This window comes from Chenopodium quinoa, unplaced genomic scaffold (genome assembly GCF_001683475.1).
Source record: "Chenopodium quinoa cultivar QQ74 unplaced genomic scaffold, ASM168347v1, whole genome shotgun sequence".
Taxonomy (NCBI): domain Eukaryota; kingdom Viridiplantae; phylum Streptophyta; class Magnoliopsida; order Caryophyllales; family Amaranthaceae; genus Chenopodium; species Chenopodium quinoa.
Window position 1 is genome coordinate 192,929 of NW_018742412.1, and position 25,819 is coordinate 218,747.

The 25,819-nt window shown below is 35.7% G+C and overlaps 2 protein-coding genes across 2 annotated transcripts; both read right to left on the minus strand.

Annotated features, from left to right (window-relative positions):
• Positions 1-19,455: 19,455 nt before the first annotated feature.
• Positions 19,456-20,415, minus strand: LOC110706445. Its single transcript, XM_021884371.1, has one exon. The coding sequence runs from the start codon at positions 20,413-20,415 to the stop codon at positions 19,456-19,458; it is 960 nt and encodes a 319-aa protein (XP_021740063.1).
• A 3,794-nt stretch (positions 20,416-24,209) lies between these two features.
• Positions 24,210-25,028, minus strand: LOC110706452. Its single transcript, XM_021884375.1, has one exon. It carries the CDS (start codon positions 25,026-25,028, stop codon positions 24,210-24,212), a length of 819 nt encoding a protein of 272 aa, XP_021740067.1.
• Between the last annotated feature and the right edge of the window lie 791 nt (positions 25,029-25,819).

Consider the following 25,819-nt stretch of genomic DNA (forward strand, 5'->3'; position numbering starts at 1 on the left):
GAGAAACTAGGGTTTGAGAGAAAACTAAAAAGAACATAAAATTATAAAAGATATAAAAGGCATAAAAAGGCATAAGGAAATAATAAAATCCCTTGGAGTATTTATATTATCCTAAAACTAGTATAAATATAAATAAATAAAATAAAATCAGAAAAAATCGTAATTACATAAGTCATGTAACGATTGGTCCATTGAAAGAGTTATAGTCGATGTAGGTTTCTTCATAGATTCCCACACGCCAAACCCATCGTGCGATGTGTGGCCTCTGGTTGGAACTCCTTGGTTAGCCGCACACTCGACCATCGGGCGATGGAAAGCTTGCGCCCCAAGCAACAGCTCACAATCCATCGCACAGCATGGCCAGCGCCCGATGGCTAGGCGATGGGTTGGCAGCTTCGCAAAGTTGACTTCAAAGGGTTGTATCTCGCGTTCTAAGAACCATATAGGGACGTGAAACCTACAATAGAAAGCCCTTCAATTATAGTGTCCAACGCAATTTGAATCAATTCAATCCGATCTGTAAAAATCGAGTTATGATCAAAAGAGAGACCAAAGGTTTGTTTTGACACTTTGCAAACCATCGTTTTTCCTTGTTTCTAACTCAAATGCATTTCCGTAAAGTGCATAACGACCCTTGTGAATACTATATTCATGTCTCATGCATATATTAATCAAAAGCAACATCCACAAACATGGGATCTCCAATTAATAAACTCAATTCATTGACTTCCATCCAAATATCATCCGAATCAATTCCAAACACTTTAAAAGCATCCAAATGACTATCGAATCACCTGGAACATTAAGAAAAACACAAACGGAGCGTAATAGAGTACAAAATAAACAACTTATGTATTTATGACCTAAAAAGCAACAAAAGACCTAAAAAGCTACTATAAACTTAGCATAAACATGCCTATAAATCCTATAAATGTGATTCATCAGTCAATCATAGTCTATACGAGTGCCTTGGAAAATTTTATTTTGCAGGACTCAATTACAGCCCCATGGAAAGTATCTCAACCGGTGGATTCCTTCAAGCATAGAAAGCTGCCAAAATCATTTGTCGACTTTCCACAAGCATGGAAAGTATTGTCCGGTGGATTTCTTCAACCATAGAAAACTGCTTAATTCATATGTCAACTTTCCTCAAGCATGGAAAGTATCATCCGGTAGATTTCTTCAAGCATAGAAAGTTACCAAACTCATCTGTCGACTTTCCTCAGGCATGGTAAGTATCTAAACAAAACGTCATATGGTGGATTCTTTCAAGCATATGAAGCTACGAAACTCATTTGTCACCGATACATTGGTGTTAGATAAGCATTCTATCCCTTTACTCTTTTATTTGTAGAACTAACATTTTTCTGCAGGTATCGGAGTATACAGAATGATTTATGATCACAGAACGTCTTAAATCATTCTTCATCCCCATTGATTACTTTCACTATTGTTTTTGAAACTGACGTTTCTACAAACTCAGTCAAAGTGGGGGCTTCTATAGACACCTAAAAATGTCTCCCCAAAACCAAACCTAATGATGAACACACTTTCTTTGCCATTATTGGTTGGGTTGAGTATTTAACCTTTAGAGTGCTTCAATCCATATTCAATCTTAATGCATTTCATAAACAACCCAATTCCTAGCCCATTTCCCCAAACCATAACTTATTTTCCTCTATTAGTGCCTTTAAACCCAAAATAATTCATTTCATGTCCTTTAAAATCATTCATCTCGTGTCGTTTTTGTAAAACTGTTAAGTCCAGTTTATTTTAGTTCATAATATGGGTCCAATGATTAAATATTTGGATGGGTCTTGAAAAGATCTTTCCAACGATAAATTATAAGCCCAAATCCAAGTTACAACGAATAAGATATGGCCAAAATATTAAACTGAGTCCAAACCGAAACTAAGCCAACCTTACCTACGACCCAATGATCATGTGGAGGGTCCAAATTATTTAATCCCATTCCTAAACCAATTAGGATTAATTGAAAGCTTCTATAATTTTCTAAATTATCTTAATTATCCTTTTTTAAAAGTTACGATTCCAAGACTTTAAAATTGAATAAAACTCCTCTTTTTGAAAGTCCTAAATCTATTCGAATTAAAAGACGTTCAAAGATAGTCAGATATGATTTTCATGCCTCATATTTTTTATCCCAATCTTAAATGGTTATATAGACCTTGAAATTACCTTTCCAATGATATATTATAATATCAATTCCGAGGTATAACGGAAAAGATATGAATGAAATACCAAACTTTTCCAAAAATGACACCGTCTCACTATTTTGGCCATATATTTTGTTCTATAAAATATTTTAATCTGATTTTAATTGGTTTAGAAATTAGACTTCAACATATTTCCAACAACATATTCTTTATATTATTCCAATTTCTAGATCAAAAGCTATGATAAAAAACAAAAACCGCAAAACCGTTGTCTGTCGCAAGAGTTTTATTCATATTCGAATTCTTATCTTTTCTTAATTCTTTGACCCTTCTTTTTCCTTATAAATAGAGGTCATAACTCCTCTTTTTCAATCATCAACATGCTTGATCATAAAGTCATTCTCTTCTCCCGCTTTAGCCTAAATACTAGCCTCCTTATTCTTCCATAATACTTTCCTTAAGCACTCCAAAGAGTCCATACAATACCCAAAGTTTTATACTTAAACCAAGGCATGAAAGAAATTTAAAGGAGCGCGCAAAATGTGAGTAATTAATAATTACTTATTTTATTTTTAATATTGCTAGTACCATGATTAGGTTAATTTATATTTGATTTTACTAACGCTATTATTGTTAAATTGCTTCCAATATTAATGTTTGTTCTATTATTGTTATGATCACCATATTGCATGTTTAAAGAGAATATGTAATTGAAAATCACACTAATAAGATAATTTGGAAAACCGGTTTAGGTTCCATTTTAATCTTGTTATTAATTCAAGTGATCACTAATATTTTAGAATTATGTGTTGCATTAATATTCAACCAATTTAGCTTAATAATAGTTTGGAGCAAATTGAATATTCTGTTTGTATGCCTTTGAGATCGCAGGAATCACTTATCACTACAAGAATCGAGTAGAGGCCAATACGGACGAATGTGACTCCATAACTCACTTCGTACCATCATCCCCGATACTCGTTTTGTGGTTCCTAACCATATGGATTTAATAATCTCATGGATTATGAATGGGGGTAACCTTCACGGGTCAATCGTTGTTGCCATTCGTTGTCCCTTAATCGTGCTTGCCTTTTATGATCCGTGAACGGTATACAAGTTCCTTAAAAACTTGTTGGCGGCTCCTTACTTTCCTTGTCCCTAATCGTATGTCAATTCCTACTTCCTATGAGTGCCAAGCATATTCACAAATGCTTTTAACGTAGACGCACTTCAAACGACGCCTACACTATCAAATCATCCAAATCATTTTAATTTTTTTATATGTGTAGGGAATATTTCAAGCATTATCCCTAGCTTGAACCCCACTGTGATCATACACTAAAGTATGGTGGCGTCCAAAGGGAAAGAAGATAGAGCAAAAGAGTCACCAACAAGTTTTGGGAACTTGTAAACCGTTCACGAGGTGAAGGTTACACCCCTTAACGATCTAGGAGATTGTCAACTCCAATAGGTCTGGAACCATGACTGGTAGTTCGGGGATGAAGGTACAAATCCAACCTAAAAGAGATTGAACCTGCCCTAATAATAGGCCTCTACATTATTCTAATCGTATTCATGAGCGCTTTCTGACTAACATGCAATCATTAGGATTAACCCTAAACCTGTTTATCTATGTTGGTTGAATTTAAAGCACAAACAAATCTATTATTGGCGATCACTTGAATTATAATGAAATTATCCCTAAACAAGATTATTAATTATCTTATCAAGCGTGATTACAAGTACCAATTCCCTTTAAACATACATAAAAGGTGTGATCAAGCAATAACAAATAAATAATATCAAGCAACAATAATCATAATAATAATTAAAGGGTTTTTCTAAGCTATGCCCCTAAGGTAGTCGAGTTTCCAAGGTGTACCCATGATTTTTCAAATTTCTAAGTGGTGCCCCTCAACTCACTACCATTGATGAATAGTACCCTCCTTGGGACTTCCACGTCACCTAAAGTTAACTATAAATTTAATAAAAAGATGATAAAAGGTAAGGAAATGATACGAGAAAGAAATCTTAACCACAAAAACCCTAATAACGAAAACTAAAGCTACCAAATCATACTCTCAATTAACTTTTAAATAACTAATAAGGGTACATTTTAGTATTGATAAGAAGTTGAAGGGCACGGCTTAGAAACTTGAAAAAGCATGGGTACACCTTAGAAACTCAACTACCTTAGGGGTATAGCTTAGAAAAACTCATAATTAAAATAATCATAATAATAATCATAATCATAATAATTATAATAAAAATAATCATGTGCTAGCAAGATCCTAGACATGATACTAACAAGATTAATAACAAACCCTAACATGTCACTAAATAACAAAGATCAAAGCTTTAACCCTAACATGATACTAACATGATATTAGGAAAGACAATAAAAGGCATCATAGAAATCATAGTAAGCATTTTGATATTATAACCTTTTCCCTAAACATGATACTAGGAATCATTGTTGTCATTCCAAACATCAAATTAAGAAAAACATCCTAACATGATACTTGGAATCAAAATAACAACCTAGACATGATTTCTATATCATAATATCAATCTAATCAATTAAAGCACTTACTTAGATGCCTCGTACCTCTTTCAAATGACAAAATACACACGTTAGCAACTTCGAGGAAAATAATAAATAAACAATTAAATTAAATAATTGAAATAGAGATTAGGGACCAAACCCTCAGAAATTAAAACCTTTCACGTCTAGGGCAAAGGCAACTTCGAACTTGGCTAGGTGTGTCTAGATCTTGTGAATACGGAATTTTGTATGCAAAAACTAGTTTATAAAAGAGAGAGAGAGAGAGAGAATAAGCTTTAACTTAGAGAGAGAAGAGAATTAGAGAGTTTTTTATTATTGATGAGAATTGATGATTGAAAACGGAGGTTTTAGGAGGCTATTTATAGAGAAAATCAACCAGACGGATAGAAAAACAAATCAGAGTTTCGAAGAGAATAAAACAGATTAGCACTAGACGTTGGACATTAACGCCAGACGCTAAATGTTGTCGTCAAGCGCTAGAAACAGTTTCACGCGTTTTCTTAATTTTGATAAAATTTAGCCGTACATATGGGCAAAATCGTGTTTTCCTTAAAAACACTTCTTTTATTCTGATTAAAACTCCAAAAAGTCAACCAAAGTCAATTTATCAATGCTAATTAAATTAGGAAAGAAAATAACCTTCTAGAAGACTAAAATATATTCTAATTGCATTAGTAATGATAAATAGACCTGGTTATTGGGCGGGTCGGGTTAGAGTCGGTGCGGGTCGGTTGCGGGTCAGGGTCAAAGAGGGTCACATTTTATAGGGTCAATATAGGGTCGGGACAATGCGGGTCGCGGGTCGATAATGGGCGGGCCTACAAAATATTAATTAAAATAAATATTGGACAAAGACATTATTAAATACATATGAATACAAATTAATCTATATAATTATTTTTACATTATGTATTTTCTTTATCAACTAAATTGGAAAAACATGTTGGCCCTATATTGACCCTACCCAATAAAGGCCCTGTCCATTAATAGCCCTGTCCATTAAAAACCCTATAAGCTTGGCCCTGACCCTATTATCATTGGGCTACCCTGTCCAATAACCACCTCTAATGATAAATCAATATTCGGCCCTCCTCTAGATCATTGGGCCGCATATAAAAATCAAATCGGGCCCAATTTAGTAATTTGGCCATAACTTCCACATTATTCATCGGAATTGGGCTTATAATATATCGTTGGAAAGCTCTTTTCAAACCTGACCCAACTACGCTATTATTGGACCCTTGCTACGGACCAAACCAAACTGGATTGGATATTTTATTAAAATAGGTTTTCAAAAACAGAGAGAAATAAAAGAATTAAAAACTATCCACAACACTAGACTTTCCATACTTTCACTTCATTCGATTATGACTCGACGTGAAAGGTACTCATCACTGGGTTTGGTTTTGGGGAGACACAAATGGGTGTCGACAGAAGCCCCACTTTGACTAAGTTTGGAGAAACGCAAGTTTCGAAAACAAAAGTCAAAGTATCGATAGGGACGGAGAATGATTCAGAACGTTCTGCGATCCTAAATCATTCTTGTAACACCGATACCTGCAAACTAGCGTTAGTCAAACAGATAAGAGAGTTAAGAAACACTTATCTTGCACCGTCGAGCACACCTCTCTAAAAGTAACCGATTTGTTGCTACATTTGCTTTTGTTGTGATAACCTTCCACAATCTATGGAACGCCATCTTGTTGTTTTGTTGTTCACTCGCCTCTGAACAATGGAGCTTTTTTGGATATGTTCACGCGTCTCTAAACAAAAGAGCTTCTTTTTAATATGTCCACGCGTCTCTGAACAAAGAGGTTTTGAATGATGTGTCCACGCGTCTCTGAACAAAGAGCTTCTTAAAGAAATGTCCACGCGACAATGTCCACGCGATTCTGAATGATTGAATGTTTGTTGCGATAATATTCTGAACAAAACTTCCAAAGACCAACGCTTGTCGATCTTTAAATCTCGCTTGAACTTTGCTTCCGCTATGCCAGTACGTCGGCGCTTTTGCTACTTGTGAACCATTATGTCAGTGCCTCTGCTGTTTATGAACCAGTATGTCGGTGTCTTGCGATGAGCCAATGTTTAGGCGCTTTAAGCTAAGTGAGACGATCTTTCGTCAAGTCGATCACTTATTGCGATTGTAATCAAGCCAACTACTTAATCATGCCAATTTGCTTATAGGGGCTAACTGGCACACCAAGGAACCGAAAATTGCTGTAAGAGGTCGAAATAACCATTCTGAGTTGTTGAGCGTTCTGGCGCCGCAATTTGGCTCTGTCGCCAGACGCTAGATGTTGTCATCTGGCGCTGGAGTAGGGTCTTCCCTATTCTTCTCTTGTTGCCGCTGGGATGCACCTTTATATATCTTTGACTATAGGACTTTTCTAATCTCTTTAATTATTTTAGGGTTGATCTAAGGTTTAATGTCGCTTGACTCATTGACTTGACACGACTCAAGGTATAAACTTGACTCGCTGCGGTCTTGTGAGAAGACGTACCTAAGCTCCCCAATGTATTTTACTTTCAAAAAAAAAAAAAAAAAACTTGACTCGCTGTGATTGACTTGAGGTTGACTCAACTCGAAGTGAAATGACATGTGTGACTCATGACTCGTGTGTGGATTATATTGTGATCGTGCGACTCGCAAATGCAAAAAAGCAAAAATAATTCCGTCATTTTTTTTGGAGGGTACCGACTTTCGATTATCCCGAAAAATAAAGACGCGAAAAAAGAAAGAAGCGAAGTTTTTAAAGGTGCATGTTGAATGAGTTTAATCCGTTAATGTTGTCTCTCATAGTACAAGGATTGTAACATCTTAGACTATCCTAGTTGACTCGTTAATGAAAGTATTTAGGTAACTTAGGCGAGGAGGCTAAGTACTTCATACTTTGTGATGTAATGATGATTGATTGACGAGTGATGTTGATATGAAAAGGCATGCTTAGCGTTGTGTTAAGATTTCATGACAAAAGGTTCCTAAGGGAAGTATATTTGGTCATGTATATGTGATGTGTGTGAAAGTGACACTAAAGTTAGGCCGCAAGGGCTAAGTGTGTGGAAAAATATTATTTTGAGAAGAGTCAAATAATGGTGACTCTTAGGCTAGGTAAGCTAATGATGTAAGGATCAAGCCCCCAAGTCTAGCTCTAAGTAAATAGGAATGAGCATAAGGGATCCCATGATATGATCATGATGTGTGAATGTGAATGTGAATATGAATGCATGTTTATTACGGCCGCACCTCAATGTGAGGTTGCCTATGTATTCGTTAGGAATCAGGCCGAACGTAGCTCTAGCCGAACCTTGCACAAGTGTGTGTATATCTCAAAAAGGTTTTTTTAAGGGTTGTAATTTAACATGGTTAGGCTGAAGGTTTGAAGAAGAAGGGGATAAAGGATCAGCACCCTAGATAAGCCCCCCAAGGTGTGCAACCTTGCATTTAAATCTCTATATTTTTATGCTTGAGGTTTTTAACTCTTTTTTAGCTCTCTTTTCTTTTTCTGCTTTTACATTATTTTTATTATTTTAAACCTTTTTTATAAGTGTGGGCAATCCCGATCAAGCGGTCTATCACTCACTTGGTATTCATGTTTCTCAGGCACGGTACCGAGCACTCGATAAGAGACGCAATCTGAGACGTGTTCATATCAAAGATATTTTCATATCAAAGACATTGGAACACTTGCCCTTTTGTACACTTTTATTATTATTATTATTACTTTGCATATTCTTTGCTATTTTAATCTTTTGAAGTCACTCAAGCTTTTTATGAAATTGAAAAATTGCATAAGTTTCACACCTCCTATCCCAAGGTTAGGAAGATATGGGTTGAAAATTGAAAGGTCTATCGTTAGACAAGGCTCAAAGTGGTTTATGAATAAAGGATTGTATATTTGAAGGGTGAAAGGTAACATGATGTGCTACAAGGGGTGCCTCATATCATCAGTATACCTTGTGCTTAGTTTGACAATTTTTTTTTTAATGCAATGATCCTATGCAAGGAAATAAATGCTCATTTTATTAAAAGGGGAAAAAGAAAGAAATCTACAAAGATAATCTAAGGGAAAAGAAAGGTGTATGTGCTAGACTTATTGGGGAAAGGGTAAATAAAAAATAAAAATAAAGATCATGAAATCTTGTCGTTGAAGCTTGCCTCTTGTCCCTTGGCTTATCATCACTTGGTCTTCTTGCTGACTGGAGGTATTGGAAACCCGTTATTGCCTATCAAATGTTGGATAGCCTCCTTTAGCTTCCAACATCTCTCAGTATCATGACCCCTACCTTGATGGTACTTGCAGCGTACATTTGGGTTCCAACTAGGCAATCTCTTCTCAAGGGGGGGATCTTAAATGGGTCCAATAGGGGTAAATAGTCCCTTTGCATGGAGTCGATTTAAAGCATCATCGTAGCTAATTCTAATAGGGGTGAAATCCTTTCTTATTTTCTTTCTGAATCTTTGATTATCCATGGCTAAGGTTTCATTAAGGTCAAAAGTACCAACACTGTTACTAGAGTAGGTGTTTTTGGAAGAAGAAGGATAGTCGTTCTTCTTTCCCTTACAGCCACTGTTGTTATCGTTACTAATCTTGGCCTTCTTGTTGCGCGGAGGAACAAGAAGGATATTTGAATCAATGAGGTCTTGAACACGATCTTTGAGAACACTCTTTTTGACCTTTGGATTCGTGATTTAGAGGCGTTCGTAGCATGTACTTCATTAATGGGAGAGGAAGACGAAGGATGGTCGTTCTTCTTTCCTCTCGCACTATTATCTTTCAGAAGGTCATTTTCAATGTTAATGCCTATATTATGCACACCCTTGAAAGTATTCAAGTTGTGTTGATATTTTAAGTGCATTGAATACTTCCCTTAGAGATTCTTGATAAACATCCTCACAGATTCTTTTTCGGTTGGAACCTTGATCATATTAGCAGAAGTTTCCCTCCATTTGTTGAAGAAAGAAGTGAACCCTTTGTTTTCTTTTTGTTTTAACATATCAAGTTGTTTATGGTCTGTTTCGTCTTGAATGTTGCACTTATATCTATCTATGAAAGCGTTTGTTATCGACTCCCAGGTAGAGTTTTCTCTTTGTCAAGGGAAAAGAACCATTGTTGACAAACGGTTTCAAGAGATAAAGAAAACAAGGAATGAAAGACTTTCCTATCGATCCCCTTAATGCTCATTATAGTTTCAAAAGCTCTGAAGTGAAGATAAGGATTATCTGTTGCCTTCAATTTTGAGATGTCAGTGGCATTGAACTTATGCGGAAGAAGTTCCTTGTCCAGCGAGACTCCTTGTGAACTAATGCCTTGAAATTTATAGTTACTAGATAGCTTGCTCAAGCTTTCTTGCATAAGGTCAATTTGTTGTTTCTAGGGTCATTGATTTTGAGTGTTAAAGCCTTCAATGCCTCATTCACGGTAGTCAATTGATTCCTAAGCTCGTTGACTTCTTCTTGAGTTGCCATTATCTTCTTGCTTTCCTCTTTTGACGAATAAGACTTGAACAAAGGCGTTATCCTTGATTAATCGCCCTTCTCTCCTTGACCAAGTACTGTGGAAAGGGAAATTAGGGAAATTAATTGTTAATTATTTGACTCAAACTCAATTCAACATGCAATGGATGGAAGAAGGTAGGAAGAATGAAGATCGTGATATGAAGGGATCATGTAGAAAATGGAAAGGTGATGTAGGAGAAGAGATGTGAAAAAATTAGGAATAGAATGTACCCCCAACTCTAATGACAGAAAAAACCGACTCATGCATGAACCAAAGACATGGTCATGGTGACATCTACTCAAAGTGTGTGCTAAGACTAGTGAGTGTAGGTGACATGTTAAGACTCGTGTCATGACCATGTGGCTAGAATTTGTGACTAAACTCAATTAAGGACTTAACGAGGTATTATTATTAATAAAAATTAATCGATTTGATTGGAAGACTATTTAATCAGACACAAAGTGATGACTCGAGCAATATACCGAACTGTCGCCCAAACAACAGGACTGGTGCCTCTCTTTTCTAAATATAGCGCCATACGACAGAACTGTCGCCAGGAGCTACACTCCATAGAGTGGCACTGCAGTCCAAATCTCAGCGCCATTGCTAGAACGTTGATCTGGAACTGCTTTCGGTATTATTACTCTATAGGGTATGCCTAAAGTCGTACTAAGTCAACTCTGATTAAACTATTAGACTTTAATTACTTAAAATTAATTAATTAAGAAAAGTTCTTTTATTCATTAATCAGTTTATTTAGTCTTAACAAAAGTCAAACAAACGATTAGGAAAAACACATAGAGTATGCATAACAAATAATGCACAATTAGTCAAGTAGGCACAATATGATGCAATGAGTTTGCAACCTAACCATGGCTCTAGTTCTCTAAAGTTCGGGATATAGGTTAGTCAGTCCATGATTAATTGTCCAGATGCAGCGCACGGAAGCCTAACCGTGAAGGGTTGGCGCGAGTGGATAGGACACTGCGAGTTAAGAAAAACTCGCTTCCATGGTTTGGTGAATTAAACATTCTCGGATGTACCCTTTGTTGCATAGAGCGTTCAATCAGGTAGATGGAGCATGAATTCCCAGAGGGTTACGTCCATATGTAGAACACATATTGGTTTCAGAAAAGTGAGAAAAACTCAATCAGGAAGTAGGATCGAGAAAACAGTGCTAAAAATTGGTCAAAATTAGAACGCATATTTCTTGCTCGGTATTGGAGTACATAACTTGGCGCCAGCGAACAAAGGCCAGCGCCGCAATTTGGCTCTGGCGCCTGGCTACAGTAGTGTTGCCTGGCGCTATAGTCAAATCTTCGGCGCTAGACTCTGTTTTCCGACGCTAGTTCCTACATGCCTCAGCAGCTTTCTGTGCTCGATAAAATTTTCCAATTTCGCGCAACATTATTTTGGTCCTAGTTATGAAAGATATTCTTCAAATTTCCTACGTGTAAAAATCCTATGTTTTTAACTCATTACGAATGGTCTTTCCAATGAGATCTTTTTTATGCATATGACAATAATGTTAATCAAAATTACGAACATGAAATACTTAGAACTTTTTGAGTGTCATCCACTCATTCTAAATCATTGCCGAAATAAATTTTAGGAATTAAAATAGAAATCCTCCCCAGTGGAGTTGCCAAAAAACGGTAGGGAATATTTTAAGCATTATCCCTAGCTTAAACCCCACTGTGATCATACACTAAAGGACGGTGGCGTCCAAAAGGAAAGAAGATAGAGCAAAAGAGTTGCCAACAAGTTTTAGGATCTTGTAAACCGTTCACGAGGTGAAGGTTACACCCCTTAACGATCCAGGAGATTGTCAACTCCAATAGGTCTGGAACCATGACTGGTAGTTCGGGGATGAAGGTACAAATCCAACCTTAAAGAGATTGAACCTACCCTAATAATAGGCCTCTACTTTATTCTGATCGTATTCATGTGCGCTTTCTGACTAACATGCAATCATTAGGATTAACCCTAAACATGTTTATCTATGTTGGTTGAATTTAATGCACAAACAAATCTATTATTGGCGATCACTTGAATTATAATCAAATTAACCCTAAACAAGATTATTAATTATCTTATTAAGCGTGATTACAAGTACCAATTCCCTTTAAACATACATAAAAGGTGTGATCAAGCAATAACAAATAAATAATATCAAGCAACAATAATCATAATAATAATTAAAATAATCATAGTCATAATAATAATAATCATAATAATTATAGTCAAAATAATCATGTTAAAGCATAATAATAGCAAGATCCTAGGCATGATACTAACAAGATTAATAACAAACCCTAGCATGTCACTAAACAACAAAGATCAAAGCTTTAACCCTAACATGATACTAACATGATATTAGGAAAGACAATAAAAGGCATCATAGAAATCATATTAAGCACATTTTATATTATAACCTTTTCCCTAAACATGACACTAGGAATCATTGTTGTCATTCAAAACATCAAATTAAGGAAAACATCCTAACATGATACTAGGAATCAAAATAACAACCTAGACATGATTTCTATATCATAATATCAATCTACACAATTAAATCACTTACTTGGATGCCTCGTACCTCTTTTTAATGACAAAATACACGCGTTAGTAACTTCAAGGAAAATAATAAATCAAATAATTAAGTTAAATAATTGAAATACAGATTTGGGACCAAACCCTCAGAAATTAAAACCTTTCACGTCTAGGGAAAAGGCAACTTCGAACTTGGCTAGGTGTGTCTAGATCTTGTGAATGCGGAATTTTAAATGCAAAAACTAGTTTAGAAAAGAGAGAGAGAGAGAGAGAATAAGCTTTAGCTTAGAGAGAGAAGAGAATTAGGGAGTTTTTGATTATTGATGAGAATTGATGATTGAAAACGGAGGTTTTAGGAGGCTATTTATAAAGAACATCAGTCGGACGGATAGAAAAACAAATCAGAGTTTCGAAGAGAATAAAACAGATTAGCTCCAGACGCTGGACATTAGCGCCAGGCGCTAAATGCTGTCGTCAGGCGCTAGAAACAGTTTCACGCATTTTCTTAATTTTGATAAAATTTAGCCGTACAGATGGGCAAAATCGTATTTTCCTTAAAAAACTTCTTTTATTCTGATTAAAACTCCAAAAAGTCAACCAAAGTCAATTTATCAATGCTAATTAAATTAGGAAAGAAAAGAACCTTCTAGAAGAATCTAAAGACTAAAATCAATTCTAATTGCATTAGGAATGATAAATCAATATTAGGCCTTCCTCTAGATCATTGGGCCGCACATAAAAATCATATCGGGCCCAGTTTAGAAATTTGGCCATAACTTCCTCATTATTCATCGGAATTGGGCTTATAATATATCATTGGAAAGCTCTTTTCAAACTTGACCCAACTATGCTATTATTGGACCCTTGCTACGGACCAAACCAAACTGGATTGGCTGTTTTCTTAAAATAGGTTTTCAAAAAAAAAGAGAAAGAAAAGAATTAAAAACTATCCGCAACACTAGACTTACCACACTTCACTTCATTCGATTATGATTCGACGTGAAAGTTACTCATCACTGGGTTTGGTTTTGGGGAGACACAAATGGTTGTCTACAATATGATTTTGTAATCATAACTCAACATTTCATGCATTTTATTTTGGGCATGACTACTCAATAGTAGGTCCATATGTGCAAAGGCCTAAGGTTAGCCATTTTGCATGGTATGATGATTTTAGTACATGGTTAGATTCAACTCAAGGAGGGCCTTTCCAAGGTTGTAACGTGGTTAGGCCTAGGGTTATGAAGAATGGACAGGCTCAAGTATACTCCCAAAATCTCTTATTTTTGGTGCTTCTCAAATTAAAACCTTTATACTTTGTGTGATAACTCCTACATTAGGTGTCTTTTCCTTGCACTCTCTCTCTTTTTTTTGTTTTTTTTTTTTTTATAAGTTTTGTTTTGGGTTTAGAACAATTGTTTTCTTTCTTTCGCATTGGGTTTTTTGGGTTTAGAATAACTTTGTGTCCCCCTCTTATGTTTTGTTCCCCCAATCTCTTATTCGTATCTCTTTACACCATTCTCATCCCAAGGGATGGAATAATGTAGGTTGAATAACTAAGGCTCAATTGACGAGGCTCAAAAGGGCTGCCAAAAAGATGGATTTTCTCTTAGGTTAAGAACATGGGATTCTCTTTGTGGAGTTACAAGTTGCCTCCTATGTTGGTGAAATATCATATCCTTTCTTTGTGGGCAAAAGATAGGCCTCTTTTCATTCAATACATCTCGTGAGCCAAAGCTCATCAAGATTCTTAAAGTTTTAAGTATGTATATCTTTTGATATTGCCTGTTTGTATGTATACGTTTTATTTAATTCGAGTCAATAACAATAAAGAGATTGAAAAGAGAACAAGATAGACGTACTTGAAAATATGTTTTTTATTCATTAATTAATGAGAGTACAAAATAAGTAGATTCGACAGCATGAATCTCTTAGTCTATCATTAAAAAAAATAAAAAAATAAAAACAAAAAAACAAAACAAGACCTAGGGTGCTACATCTTGAATTGTTGACAACTTCTTGAGATTGCGTCTTCGAGCTTTGTCCTTTTCCGATGTAGGTGAAATCCTCTCTAAAAATCAAGTCTATCTACATGATTCATGTTTTCATTTATCAAGTCCCTTTCAATTAATGTTCCCACGGTATAGAATTTTTGAAATGTGTCTAAACCAAGGTATTGTAAATGGTACTTGTATGGTTGAGACATATTGTCTATGAACTTTGGGACAAGTTCATGATTCGGAGGTCTTTGTGAAATAAGAGCAACCTTTGATCGGGCAACTTGGAAAAGAAGTCAATGAAGCCTTCTTCTTCCCCTTGCTTAAGCAATTCTAAGCAATTCGAGATTGCGCAAGGTAGTTGTGAGCTCGATGTTATCTCCATATTGGGTTAAAAACGCTTTAACAACGTCACTTCAAATGGAAGTTTGTTTTGCATCGAGGTTATAAATCCATGATCTAGCAGTTGGGTCCAATGAAAGAGGAAAAGTACATGCATATAGGCTTGACTCAACCCCTTTCAATGCCATAATTCTAATAAAGCTTATTAAGTGAGTCCTAAGATTGTCTGTAACCTTAAAGGTTGGCAAATCCATAGTCAATAACTTTTCTGGGAGAGTCTTGCCACTAGGTTGTGGTGCAAGCTCATAATTGAAGTACTTATTCCCTGAGTTAGCGAAGGACAAGTTTCTCCAATGCCTCTACTCTTTGGTCTCTTGCTTTTTCTTGTAGAGTGTTTTATTTTTCTTTTACTTTTTCAGCATTTATTTTAGCCTTTTTTTGCTTATTTATGAGCCTTCATTTGGGCTTCTTCTTCTCGTAGGGCCTTTAGGTTTTAGAGTTCCTCTCTAAGTTTCTCTAATGTTGCTTTGTCACCCATGATTGGACTAGTATGTGAATGTGGAAGATGATCTAGTAATGTGTATCACGAGAAATTGAGCGCGTTCACTTAAGCCTTTTCTGCCAAGCATTCAAACAATGAATCAAAGTCAAAATGATTGTTTTATTTCTTTGTTTTTTTTTAAATCCTTCTAATATGAATTCACTTTAAGAAAGTTTGTTGATGAAGAATGTCAAAAAATTCACGAACAATCATTAATGGAATGTCATGATTTGTGTTGACTTCAACAAGATAATCATCTAAGGATTTTACTTTAAATGAATTGTTTTCGAAAAAGGTAGAAGAGAAAGACAAGAAAGTTGAATTTAAAATGCTCATCAAATTTTTAGGGATATTAATCAACCGAACATACTCCTTTAAATGATCAAATATACTATGGTACTTTTTAATCATTTAGATTGCAATAGAGATCTATATCATTTTTTTTTCAACTATGATTCTCATATTGCTCATCTTAAAAGGTAAATAATATAACTATTTGCTTAAACAAAATGATGGCCTCCGAATGTAAAATCCAAGAAATTATTAAATCATTTTCTCGGTTTTATCATTCATTATCTCCTTTTTTTTTAGAATAATATATTTTTTTTGTATCATTTTTGTAAGAATGATTTTTCTTTTTTTTATTTTGAACTATTTCTCTCTCTCTCTCTCTTTTTTTTTTTTTTTTTGAGGCAAACATCCCAAGTAAGGTTCTCGGGATTTTCTTTTTAAACCATAGAAGAGGTAAATAAATTATACTCTTAAATCAATGTTGATCAATTACAACTAAAACATGATAAACATGAAAGTAGGCACGTTTAAGAATAAACATATTGATGACGTCCTATTAAGGGATGCGAACTTCTAATGACGAACCTCATAATAAGTAATGTCATTAGTTCGATTATAAAGTATGTAAACGAATCATTATAATAAAAAATAGTATCAGCGTAATTTTCCATCTTGCACTAAAGTGGAAAGTGCATCTTTAGGAGTAGCATCTACCACATGCGTTTTTTTTTTTTTTTTTTTTTTTTTTTTTTTTTTTTTTTTTGCAAAAACGCAAAAAGAAGAATTAAAAAATATTTATTTGATTTTTTTGAAAACGCAAAAAGTTCGATAAAAAAAATTCGATATTTTATTTTTTGATAAAATACATTTTTACGGTTTTTTTTTTTTAAAAAAAAAAAAAAACGACAATCAAAGTAAAGGTAGCTAAGTTAGACAACATTGTTGACCAAAGAGATATTTTTATCACCTACTTAACGATTAACCTTGAAGCAGTAATATCGTTTGCTCCGTATAATATTGCTCGTAACGAGTCAAAGTCAACGTTGAACAGTGGGTGCGCGCAAGACACAGAGTTGCGCGGAGGTGCCGCGCGCAACTTCTGAACTTTCGCTTAGAGGGCGCGCGTAACTTTGACAGTTGCGCGTGCCACCTAGTAGGTTCGACAACTTTTTAGTTATTTTGTTTTTTTTTTGTCAAACCATAATTTTTGCGAATTTTTTTTTATTTATTATTATTATATCTCTAGGTAACAAGTTGGAATTAGATAGATTAGGCACGAAGCACATATTCATGTAGTCACATAAGCACATAAAAGGAACCATGTCATTCTAAGGGTCAAGGCTTGGGTGTCCAAAGGTACCATAATCTTGAGGGACGATGCACGAATCAATCACTCTACGTGTTGACCCATAACATAGCCCTCTCAACATTTTGTTGGCGATATGGGTGGGATGATTGTTATTGATTTTGGGATAGAAGCCTAGTGTTGGCTACCCCTGTTCAACGAGCTAATCTCCAATGGTTAAAGTGTGCTATGATTATGCATGATGCAATGTTGCTTGTTTGATTTTTACTTTTGTGAAAAAGGAAGATATTATGCGTCCGAGTCATGCTCTCTAACTAGAGATTATCCAAGTTAGTTCTCGTTACAACCCATAGGCAACCTAATGTTGGAAACCCTGGATCATAACTAAGAACTAATCTTGTAACCTATAAGTCCCCGGTAAGGAGGGTGTTCCCATCGTAGGGGATCCTTCTCCTTAGATGCCCATGGCCCTTTAAAAGCCTAGGACTTTACACTTGTTAGGGTGTATTAGGATTTTAATTCCTGACTGTGTTGGGAGACCTTGAATTAGAAATGATACTCTCATCACGCTTTTTTGTAAAAAACAAGTAGGAGTCGCCAATGAGTTTTGGGAAAACTCAAAAACCTCGTTCATGTCTTTCTCCCAAGTAGAGTTCAAGGGATAATTAGCACGAATCGTAAGTTTACCATGCCCAAATTGGTCTACATAAACCAAAAATGAGTTCGAGAGCGAGGGTACTAAGATAACGTTCTCTTTAGAGGGGAATCGCTATCTTATCCCTAGTACAGCCTATACAAGCTCTTCCTTTTTCACAATCTCATTACCAAACAATATATACAACGTGATGCCTAAAAACTAAGTTAGTTGATTTTATTTACAAGAATTAATCACGTAGGAATTACATTGCAAAATTCGTTATTCTTTGTTTAATCAATATTCGTGAAAAGAACAAATAAACAATATTCGCATTGTTTTAAGTGATAAAACAACAATTAATTATCAAATTCTAGTCTTGATTAACGAAAGAATACTATGTGAATTAATTAATTAAAAGTTTGCTTAAAGTGATCAAATAACACTAATTAATCAATTAAAGTTATTTAAACAATAAAAGAAAAGTGATTTATCTATGTGTCGGGAAACTAACCGTTCTTATTTTATGTTAAATCTTCGTTTACGTTTATGGACTTTCTTTCTCCTTCATCCTCCAAGGACCTCAATGGATTCAATTAGGGTTGGAAAGTATTTTGTAAGAGAGAAGAAAAGTAGTATGATAGTAAGAGAAGTGACAGATTAGGGTTTTGAGAATGCTAAGGTTTTAATTCTGATTTTTCGGTCCTCGTAATGCTGAACGAAGAACCCTATTTATAGGCGTAGGGATCTAGGTTTAGGTTTTTAGAGCCGCGCCGTCAGGTGGTGCGTGCAACCCTCTGAGTCGCGCTGTGTGCCGCGCACATCTTAATGAGTCGTGAGCGCTAGGCATACGCAACTTACTGAGTTGCGCTGGGATGCAGTTTGCCTTATACGAAAACACATTTTTAAAACTTCCATAACTTTTGATTGAAAAGTCAGATTTAGGCGTGTGAGATATCACTGGAAAGCTATGAATGTCTAATTTCCAATTCCGTTGGAATTAGGTTAAAATATGTAATGTATCAAAATATATGACCGTTGGAGTGCAAAGGTGTCGGTTTTAGGGCCCGTTTTAGTGTATTGATCATAACTTCTTCGTTTTAACTCGGAATTGGGCTTATAATACACCGTTGGAAAGATCTTTGAAAGGGTTATCCATCTGTATAATCCAGGAACGGAAATATGATGCTTGTTTTATCTGTTGGCTCGGTTTTCAGAAATGTAAAATCCATTGGATCGAGTCATTGCATTTGCCGCATTTGGGTCAGTTATTAATCATGTTTAAACATGTATGAGCACTTTTTAGGCCTAATTAGTAATTGGACAAGGCTCTAAGATTACTTGGTCTCAAATATGAGTTTTAACTTACTTCATAATTCATTTCAAAGTCCATAAACACTTCAACTTTGATCTAACATGAAAATTTGATTTTTGTAACATCATCGCACTTCCTTTCGGGACAAGAGGCAAAAAGTAGGTGTCTACATTTGGAGTTATTTGGCTTCTTCTGCTTTTTGAGATTTCATATAAGCCATGAACTGATTGTACTATTCCACAGAGACATCATCAGCATTGTTATTTTCAACAACATCATATTCCTGTTCATTGTAACTAACTAAAGCCACTCCTTTTTCCTTGAAACCTTTGAAGCTAGGAGGAAAACCATACAACTTCAAGCACCTGTCAATACTATTTCTTGGTATCTCACAATGAGTGCAATAAAACTTCAAACCAGGCTTGACAAATTTCTGAGTACCACCAAATGACTTAGGCTGAGATAAAGTATTCTGCTGATACTGGTAGAGCAGAGATTTATAAGATTGAATCCTATAACCCTTGTTCATGCTAGCTGCACCTCCACCAAAATATCCTGGGGTATTTCCTCCAAAACTAGAAAACCTCTTTTTATCAGCAAAAAAAGCCATAGATTCAGAATTGCTACTCATATGAGAGATCTCTTTGTGCTTCTTCTCCTGAGAAAACATCCTATAAGCCTTTATGACTTCAGGTAAAGCAGGCATCATCAACATATTACCTCTCACAGTTGCAAACTTATCAAACAGTTTCATCATAAATTGAATCTCCATTTTCTGCTGGTGTCGTTCAAAAATTTTCTTCCTCAAATTGCAGGTATAGTTATTGCAAGTGCAATAAGGTAAAGGATGCGCTTCATCAATTGCATCCCACACAGACTTAATAGAAGTAAATAATTTAGAAACAGATTGAGTTCTTTGAGAAATATTAGTCAATTTCTGTTCAAATGCATAGATCTGAGCTAATGAAGTATAGCTAAACCTCTCTTCAAGATCTAGCCAAATTGCCTTAGCTGACCTCAGAAACATGACACTACTAGCAATGCACTCATTAACATTGAATAAGATCCAGGAACATACTAGATCATTGCACCTCTCCCAAGCTTTACCCTCAGCAGACAAGTTATCAGCAAGCTTATCATAATCTCCATTGACAAAGCCGATCTTATTCTTTGCGGAAAGTGTTAGCAGCATTGCTCTCTTTTAGCTAGTAAAACCTTCTCCATTGAATTTGAACGACACTAATTGAGCAACATTAGCATCTGATGGATGTATATAGTATATGCTTGCAGGATTTTGATTCAGAGGTAAGAAAGCAAAATTATGAACAGTTTCAGCAGCCATTACAACAAAGTTCCAGAAAATCAACAAGAATTTTGATCGGAGAAATTTGAAGAATTCATAGAGAATTCAGCAAATCAGGAAGAAAAAACAGAAAAATCCACGAATTAATCAAAGAAATGCAGCTAGAACGAATCAGCAGAAAAAACTGGAAAATCAAGAAGAAATTGGTCGAAAAAAATTAAAGATGATCGAATTTTCAGCTCTGATACCATGTTATGAAACAGAGAAAAGGCTAAATAGAATCAGAGTTTTTTTTATTATAGTGAATAATGAAATATTACAGCTTAGGAGATATATATAACATCTATTACAAGCAGAATAATCTAGAAGAAATCTCTAACAAACTTTCTGAGAGCTGTAACAAACTTTGTCCTAGCTGGCATAATGTAACAAAATTGAGTGACGTGGAAAAAGGCTCTAACTGCCTTTCTAAGTTACACACAAAGCCTCAATAAATTTTAAGTTCGAAATATAAATTACTCCCTCTAATTTTATCCAAATTTATTTGACCAAACAAATTTAGTAAAGAGTCAACAATCAAATAACCAAGAAATCAATACAAACAAATAGCCAGACTTGTCAAGAGATCAACAAACACCCAATTGTCGTAGGTCGTGATAATTTTTACAACGACAACAATTGTGGACGATTATTGTTAAAATTTCTTAATCTTAAAATACGTAGTAATAAAATTCCGGAGGGAGTAAGGGTTTGCTCTATTCAGTTTAATTTTAGTTTAGTTTATCTTAATTCAGTTTAGTTCAGTTCATAATTTCCTTTTCTTATAAATAATTCATTTTATCTATATTCATTTCAGTTATTAGTTCAATTCAGTTCAATTGTATTTAGTTTTCCCTCCATGTTTTTTTTAAGTGTTACCCTTACCAAATCCGATCGTGTTTTAATAAGTATTTACACTCCTTATTTTTGGAAAAAACTACATTAAAATATTATCTCTCTCTCATTTCATGGTCCTCACCCAAACCTATATACTACCTCCGTTAAATGTTATGTGCAACTTTTGCCATTTCGGGATGTTTTCTATTATGTGCAACTTTCAGATTTATTCCTATTTTTAGTAAGGAAAAAGTTATGGAATTACCTTTTTACCCTTACATAACTCATTTTTTTTAATCTTTTCCCTTACTCTAATCTAATCATATTCACTTAATTTAATCAGATCACCTAATTCTAATGACTCCCTCCATTTATTACCCCCAATTCCCCCCAACTCTCTCATTTACTCACATTCCCAACCACCTTCAATTAATGATGATTGTTGAACTTCTCTATTTGTTCTGGAGAATTCTCCATATGAACCCTAGTTCATCATCTGGGGTTTTCTCTCTCCTATGTTCTTCGATTTCCCACTTTTCCTCTCTCCAGATATGCACTTCCTCTCTCCTCTTTTCTTCGATTTCCCACTTCCTCTCTCCTTCGATCTTTTTGAAATACTACTCCCTCCTCAAATATGCCCAACCTTGATCCTTTGAAGGATGCGCACATGGCAACCAATGACAAAGGAGAGGAGAATCTGATCCTCCATCTCATCCATTGCTTCGAGACTGGATCTTCCTTCCCTCGTGAGTTCTATGAGTCAAGTGAAACGGGTCCCTACTGTACCTTGTATACCTACAGGGCTCTGGGTCAAGTCCTTAAAAGCATTGATAAGGAAGAAAGGAAGAAGAGGGAGGAAGGTATGGGTGAGTCCCGTCGGAAATCTCTTGATTTCTCTGAGGCTCCTCTAGATCTGGGGGCTGAGAGTGCAGAGGGGAGTGCTGTGGGCGCGACTAAGCCCAGATCTAAGAGGGAACGGCCACCACCAAAGGTGCGTTCTTCGAGGAAGGCGGCGCGTGTGGCTTTGCATAGGATGTGTGGGCTCCCTAACAATGAGTACATCGTTTTGTCTTCTGATGAGGAGGGTGATGAGGATCCACCATCCAAGAAACCTGAGGCTGCCTCTTCCTCTGTCCTTGTTGTGCAATGCTTCGTGAGGCGGATGAACCCTAGGGTTCAACCCTCTGAGTGACTGCTCTCGTAACGATTCCTAACCCTAATTATTTCTTTAATTTATTTGAGTCCCTATTTATTGATGGATCTGTTTGATTGTGTGTTGGTTATATTGTGGTTGTTGAAGTCCCAATTTATTGATTGATTTATGGTGTTAAATGTTGTTGTCTGTTGTTTGTTGATAGACTGTGGATTATTTGTTGAATATGGTTATTTTTGGCTGAATAATTCTTGTTGGAGTATTGACTGTTGGTGTCTGATGGGTTATTTTTGGCTGAATATGGTTGTGGGTGTTGATGGGTGACTGAATAATTATTGTTGGAGTATTGTTGGCTAATGTGATGTGTAACTGTTGGATTTATTGTTGTTTTGGTTTCTGGTTGATTATTGATTGTTGGTGTCTAATGGGTTATGGACATAATGCTGCCTCTTATGTATGGTTTTATTTTTTTGTGAACACCATGTTAGAAGTAGTGTTGGCCTATAAAGGAATATGGTTGATGAATGATGAGGCTATTTTGGCTTGTTTGTTGCATATAATGTTCTCAATGACCTATTGTGGAAGAGAACACCCTGTTTTTTAGTCCCTCATTGTTGCCTTTGTAGTGCTCAGTGTAGAGTCCCTTTCTTATTATGAGTATGTTGTTATTGTGTAATCCAAATGATGAAGGGACTCCATTGAATTTCAATTTGAACAACTATGTAGCTCCATCATTCACAATTTTGTGAGTGATGTTGAGGTAACCTTGTTTGAGTTGTTGTATTCATCAAACTTATGAACTTCTGATGGTATTTTTGACTTCACATTATAACCATTTTCATGCCATTCAAAATGTGGCTACAAAAAGCCTATTACATGAGTACTTGGACTTTCACATCACTGCCTTAGTGGTATATGACACTCTAACACACAAAATACACCTAACCACCTTCATTTAGATTGCAAAACAAAAAAAAAAAAAAAAAAAAAAAAAAAAAAAAAACATATATACTTCTGATAGTTATGTGTGGCAGTATATGTTGTTGTCCTGATTTGATTTGATGAGTCCCCTTGTCTAATCTGCATCCACCTCCATTTCCTGTGCTGTTGCATGAGTCTCTTCTGGTGCTGGTCTGAACACTGTGTTCAAGTACTCTACAGCCTATTGCACTATCTCTTTGTCAACAAACACTTGGTTGGGCAGAATACCTAGATTTTCAAGTTTTTTTTTTGTTCATGTGTGGAATTTTGTATCTATTCCCTCCTTCTGCCTTGAGTATTTTGATCATGCATCTCTGTAGAGTGACCCATATGTACTTATTGACTTCTGGCTTGAATGTGTTGTATGACTCAATAACCTTCTCAACTAGTTCATCAACATTTTTAGTGAAAGATTGATATTGTAAGGACTGGATAGACCTGAAATGACCTAAATCCAACACATTTAGATCAGGGGATTGAGCTGGTTGGAACAAAAAATGAATATTAAACCCATTGGATGTTGTTGCTGCAACAAACTCCTCATCTCTTGGTATTTGATGTGGCCTTGCATTGTCCCATTGTATGACAACATTCTTGGGCAGACTTTCAGGCCATTTTTCCTTGATTGCTGGTATTACTTTGTTGAGTAACATGTCCCTTATGACCTCCCTGTTTACATTCTGAGGGCCCTTATGACCATTGTACCTGCTGCCCTGTTCTTGCTTGATTTCTTTGCTCTGTCTTGGACTGTGAATGGGAATATCCCATACTTTCCATCATGTAGTAGTTCACCATTTATGTCATACAATGGCTTACCAATAATGGCCATGAACATTGCCTTTAACTTGAATCTTCTTGACTGTTGTGCCATGTATGGGTCCTCTTCACTTGGTAGGAGGTAAAACCTTCTTTTGTCAGGGTTCAAGTAGAACCATTTCTCATCTATGTGAATGGAATAACTCATGTCTTCAAAACTGGGATCCTGATTTCCTTCCACAGGGTTTATATGACTTAAAACCCACTTCATTCTAGCTATCTTGTGATCTGATGTGAGTGCTGGTTTGCAACTTGTTGTGTGTGTTCTCAAACTCCCCTTTTTCTTCAAGTAGTGCAAAGTCACATGTGAAATGTTGAGTGCTGCTGCATATGACCTCTCTGACCGCCTTAAATACAGAGGAACTAATTGCAAGAATTCATCTGTGAATTCCCTTGGCTTTGGACCAGTTTTGCCATACTTTTTTGTCCTGACATCAATCATATTCCCTTCTTCCATCTGTTGTTTTATGTCTGTGAATATTCTTGTGATTGTTGATTTATGCACTCTGAATTGTGTGGAAAGTTGCATTTTGTATCCTCTTGGCAAAGTTCCATCTTGCATCTTCACCAACATTGCATCAACAATCTCTCTTCTTTGATACATGGTGAGTTGTTTTATGTTGGTTGTAGTTGCTGCATGATTCTGTCCTTGTTGTTGATCTTGATCTTGATGCATGGTCTCTTGGTGACCTTGAAAATTTGTGTCTTGAGTCCCTTCTGTAGACTGTTCTTTATGTTGCTCATTTCTGTCTTGAGTCCCTTATGTAGACTGTTCTTCATGTTGCATGTTTTCATTGTCAGAATCATAGTACTCTATGTCTTCATCTTGAATTTGTTCTTCCTCTTCAAAATAAATTTCTGCCATGAGTTCCTCTGTCAGCAATTCATCGATATCAAACTGCTGAGATTCATCGAAATCTGCCATTTTTTTTGGGGTCCCTTCCTTTTTCAGGTTGTTGAAGATGTTGTAGGGGTGGCAGATGAAGTTTTTTGGCAAGATAAAGCTGCCCTACACTTTTGTGTACATAGAGAACGAGCAACAACACTCTTGGTTATGGTGGATTCCTCTGTGCAGTACTAATGTGCCCTTTGCTGTAATTTTTTGGGTTAATGGGGGCTAATTTCTGAAATTAGGGTCTAACTTTTGGGATAAACATTTGGTTGTAATGTTTAAACTTTGATGATGGCTGACTGTATTTAATGCTTTGAAATATCAAAGCTTGGATGACAATGGGGGCTTCCTTTCATAAGCCTCTTAAATGCTCTGATTTTTTATCTATTTAAAGAATTGAATGCTTAGTTTTTTTTAAAAGGTGGAGGGAATTTAAAACCCTCCCAAATTTTCAAAATGTTTGAAATTTTGACAAAAAAAGAGAGGGAATATGATTTCCTACCAAGGGAATCAGATTTTCCCACTAAAGCACATGGGGGGACCATTTTTTCTCTCTCCTCCAAATTTAATTAATT

What these genes read in the sequence shown, in the direction of transcription:
- LOC110706445 (XM_021884371.1), bottom strand. Translation starts at nt 20,415, where the DNA reads ATGCTGCTAACACTTTCCGCAAAGAATAAGATCGGCTTTGTCAATGGA.
- LOC110706452 (XM_021884375.1), bottom strand. Translation starts at nt 25,028, where the DNA reads ATGCATCAAGATCAAGATCAACAACAAGGACAGAATCATGCAGCAACT.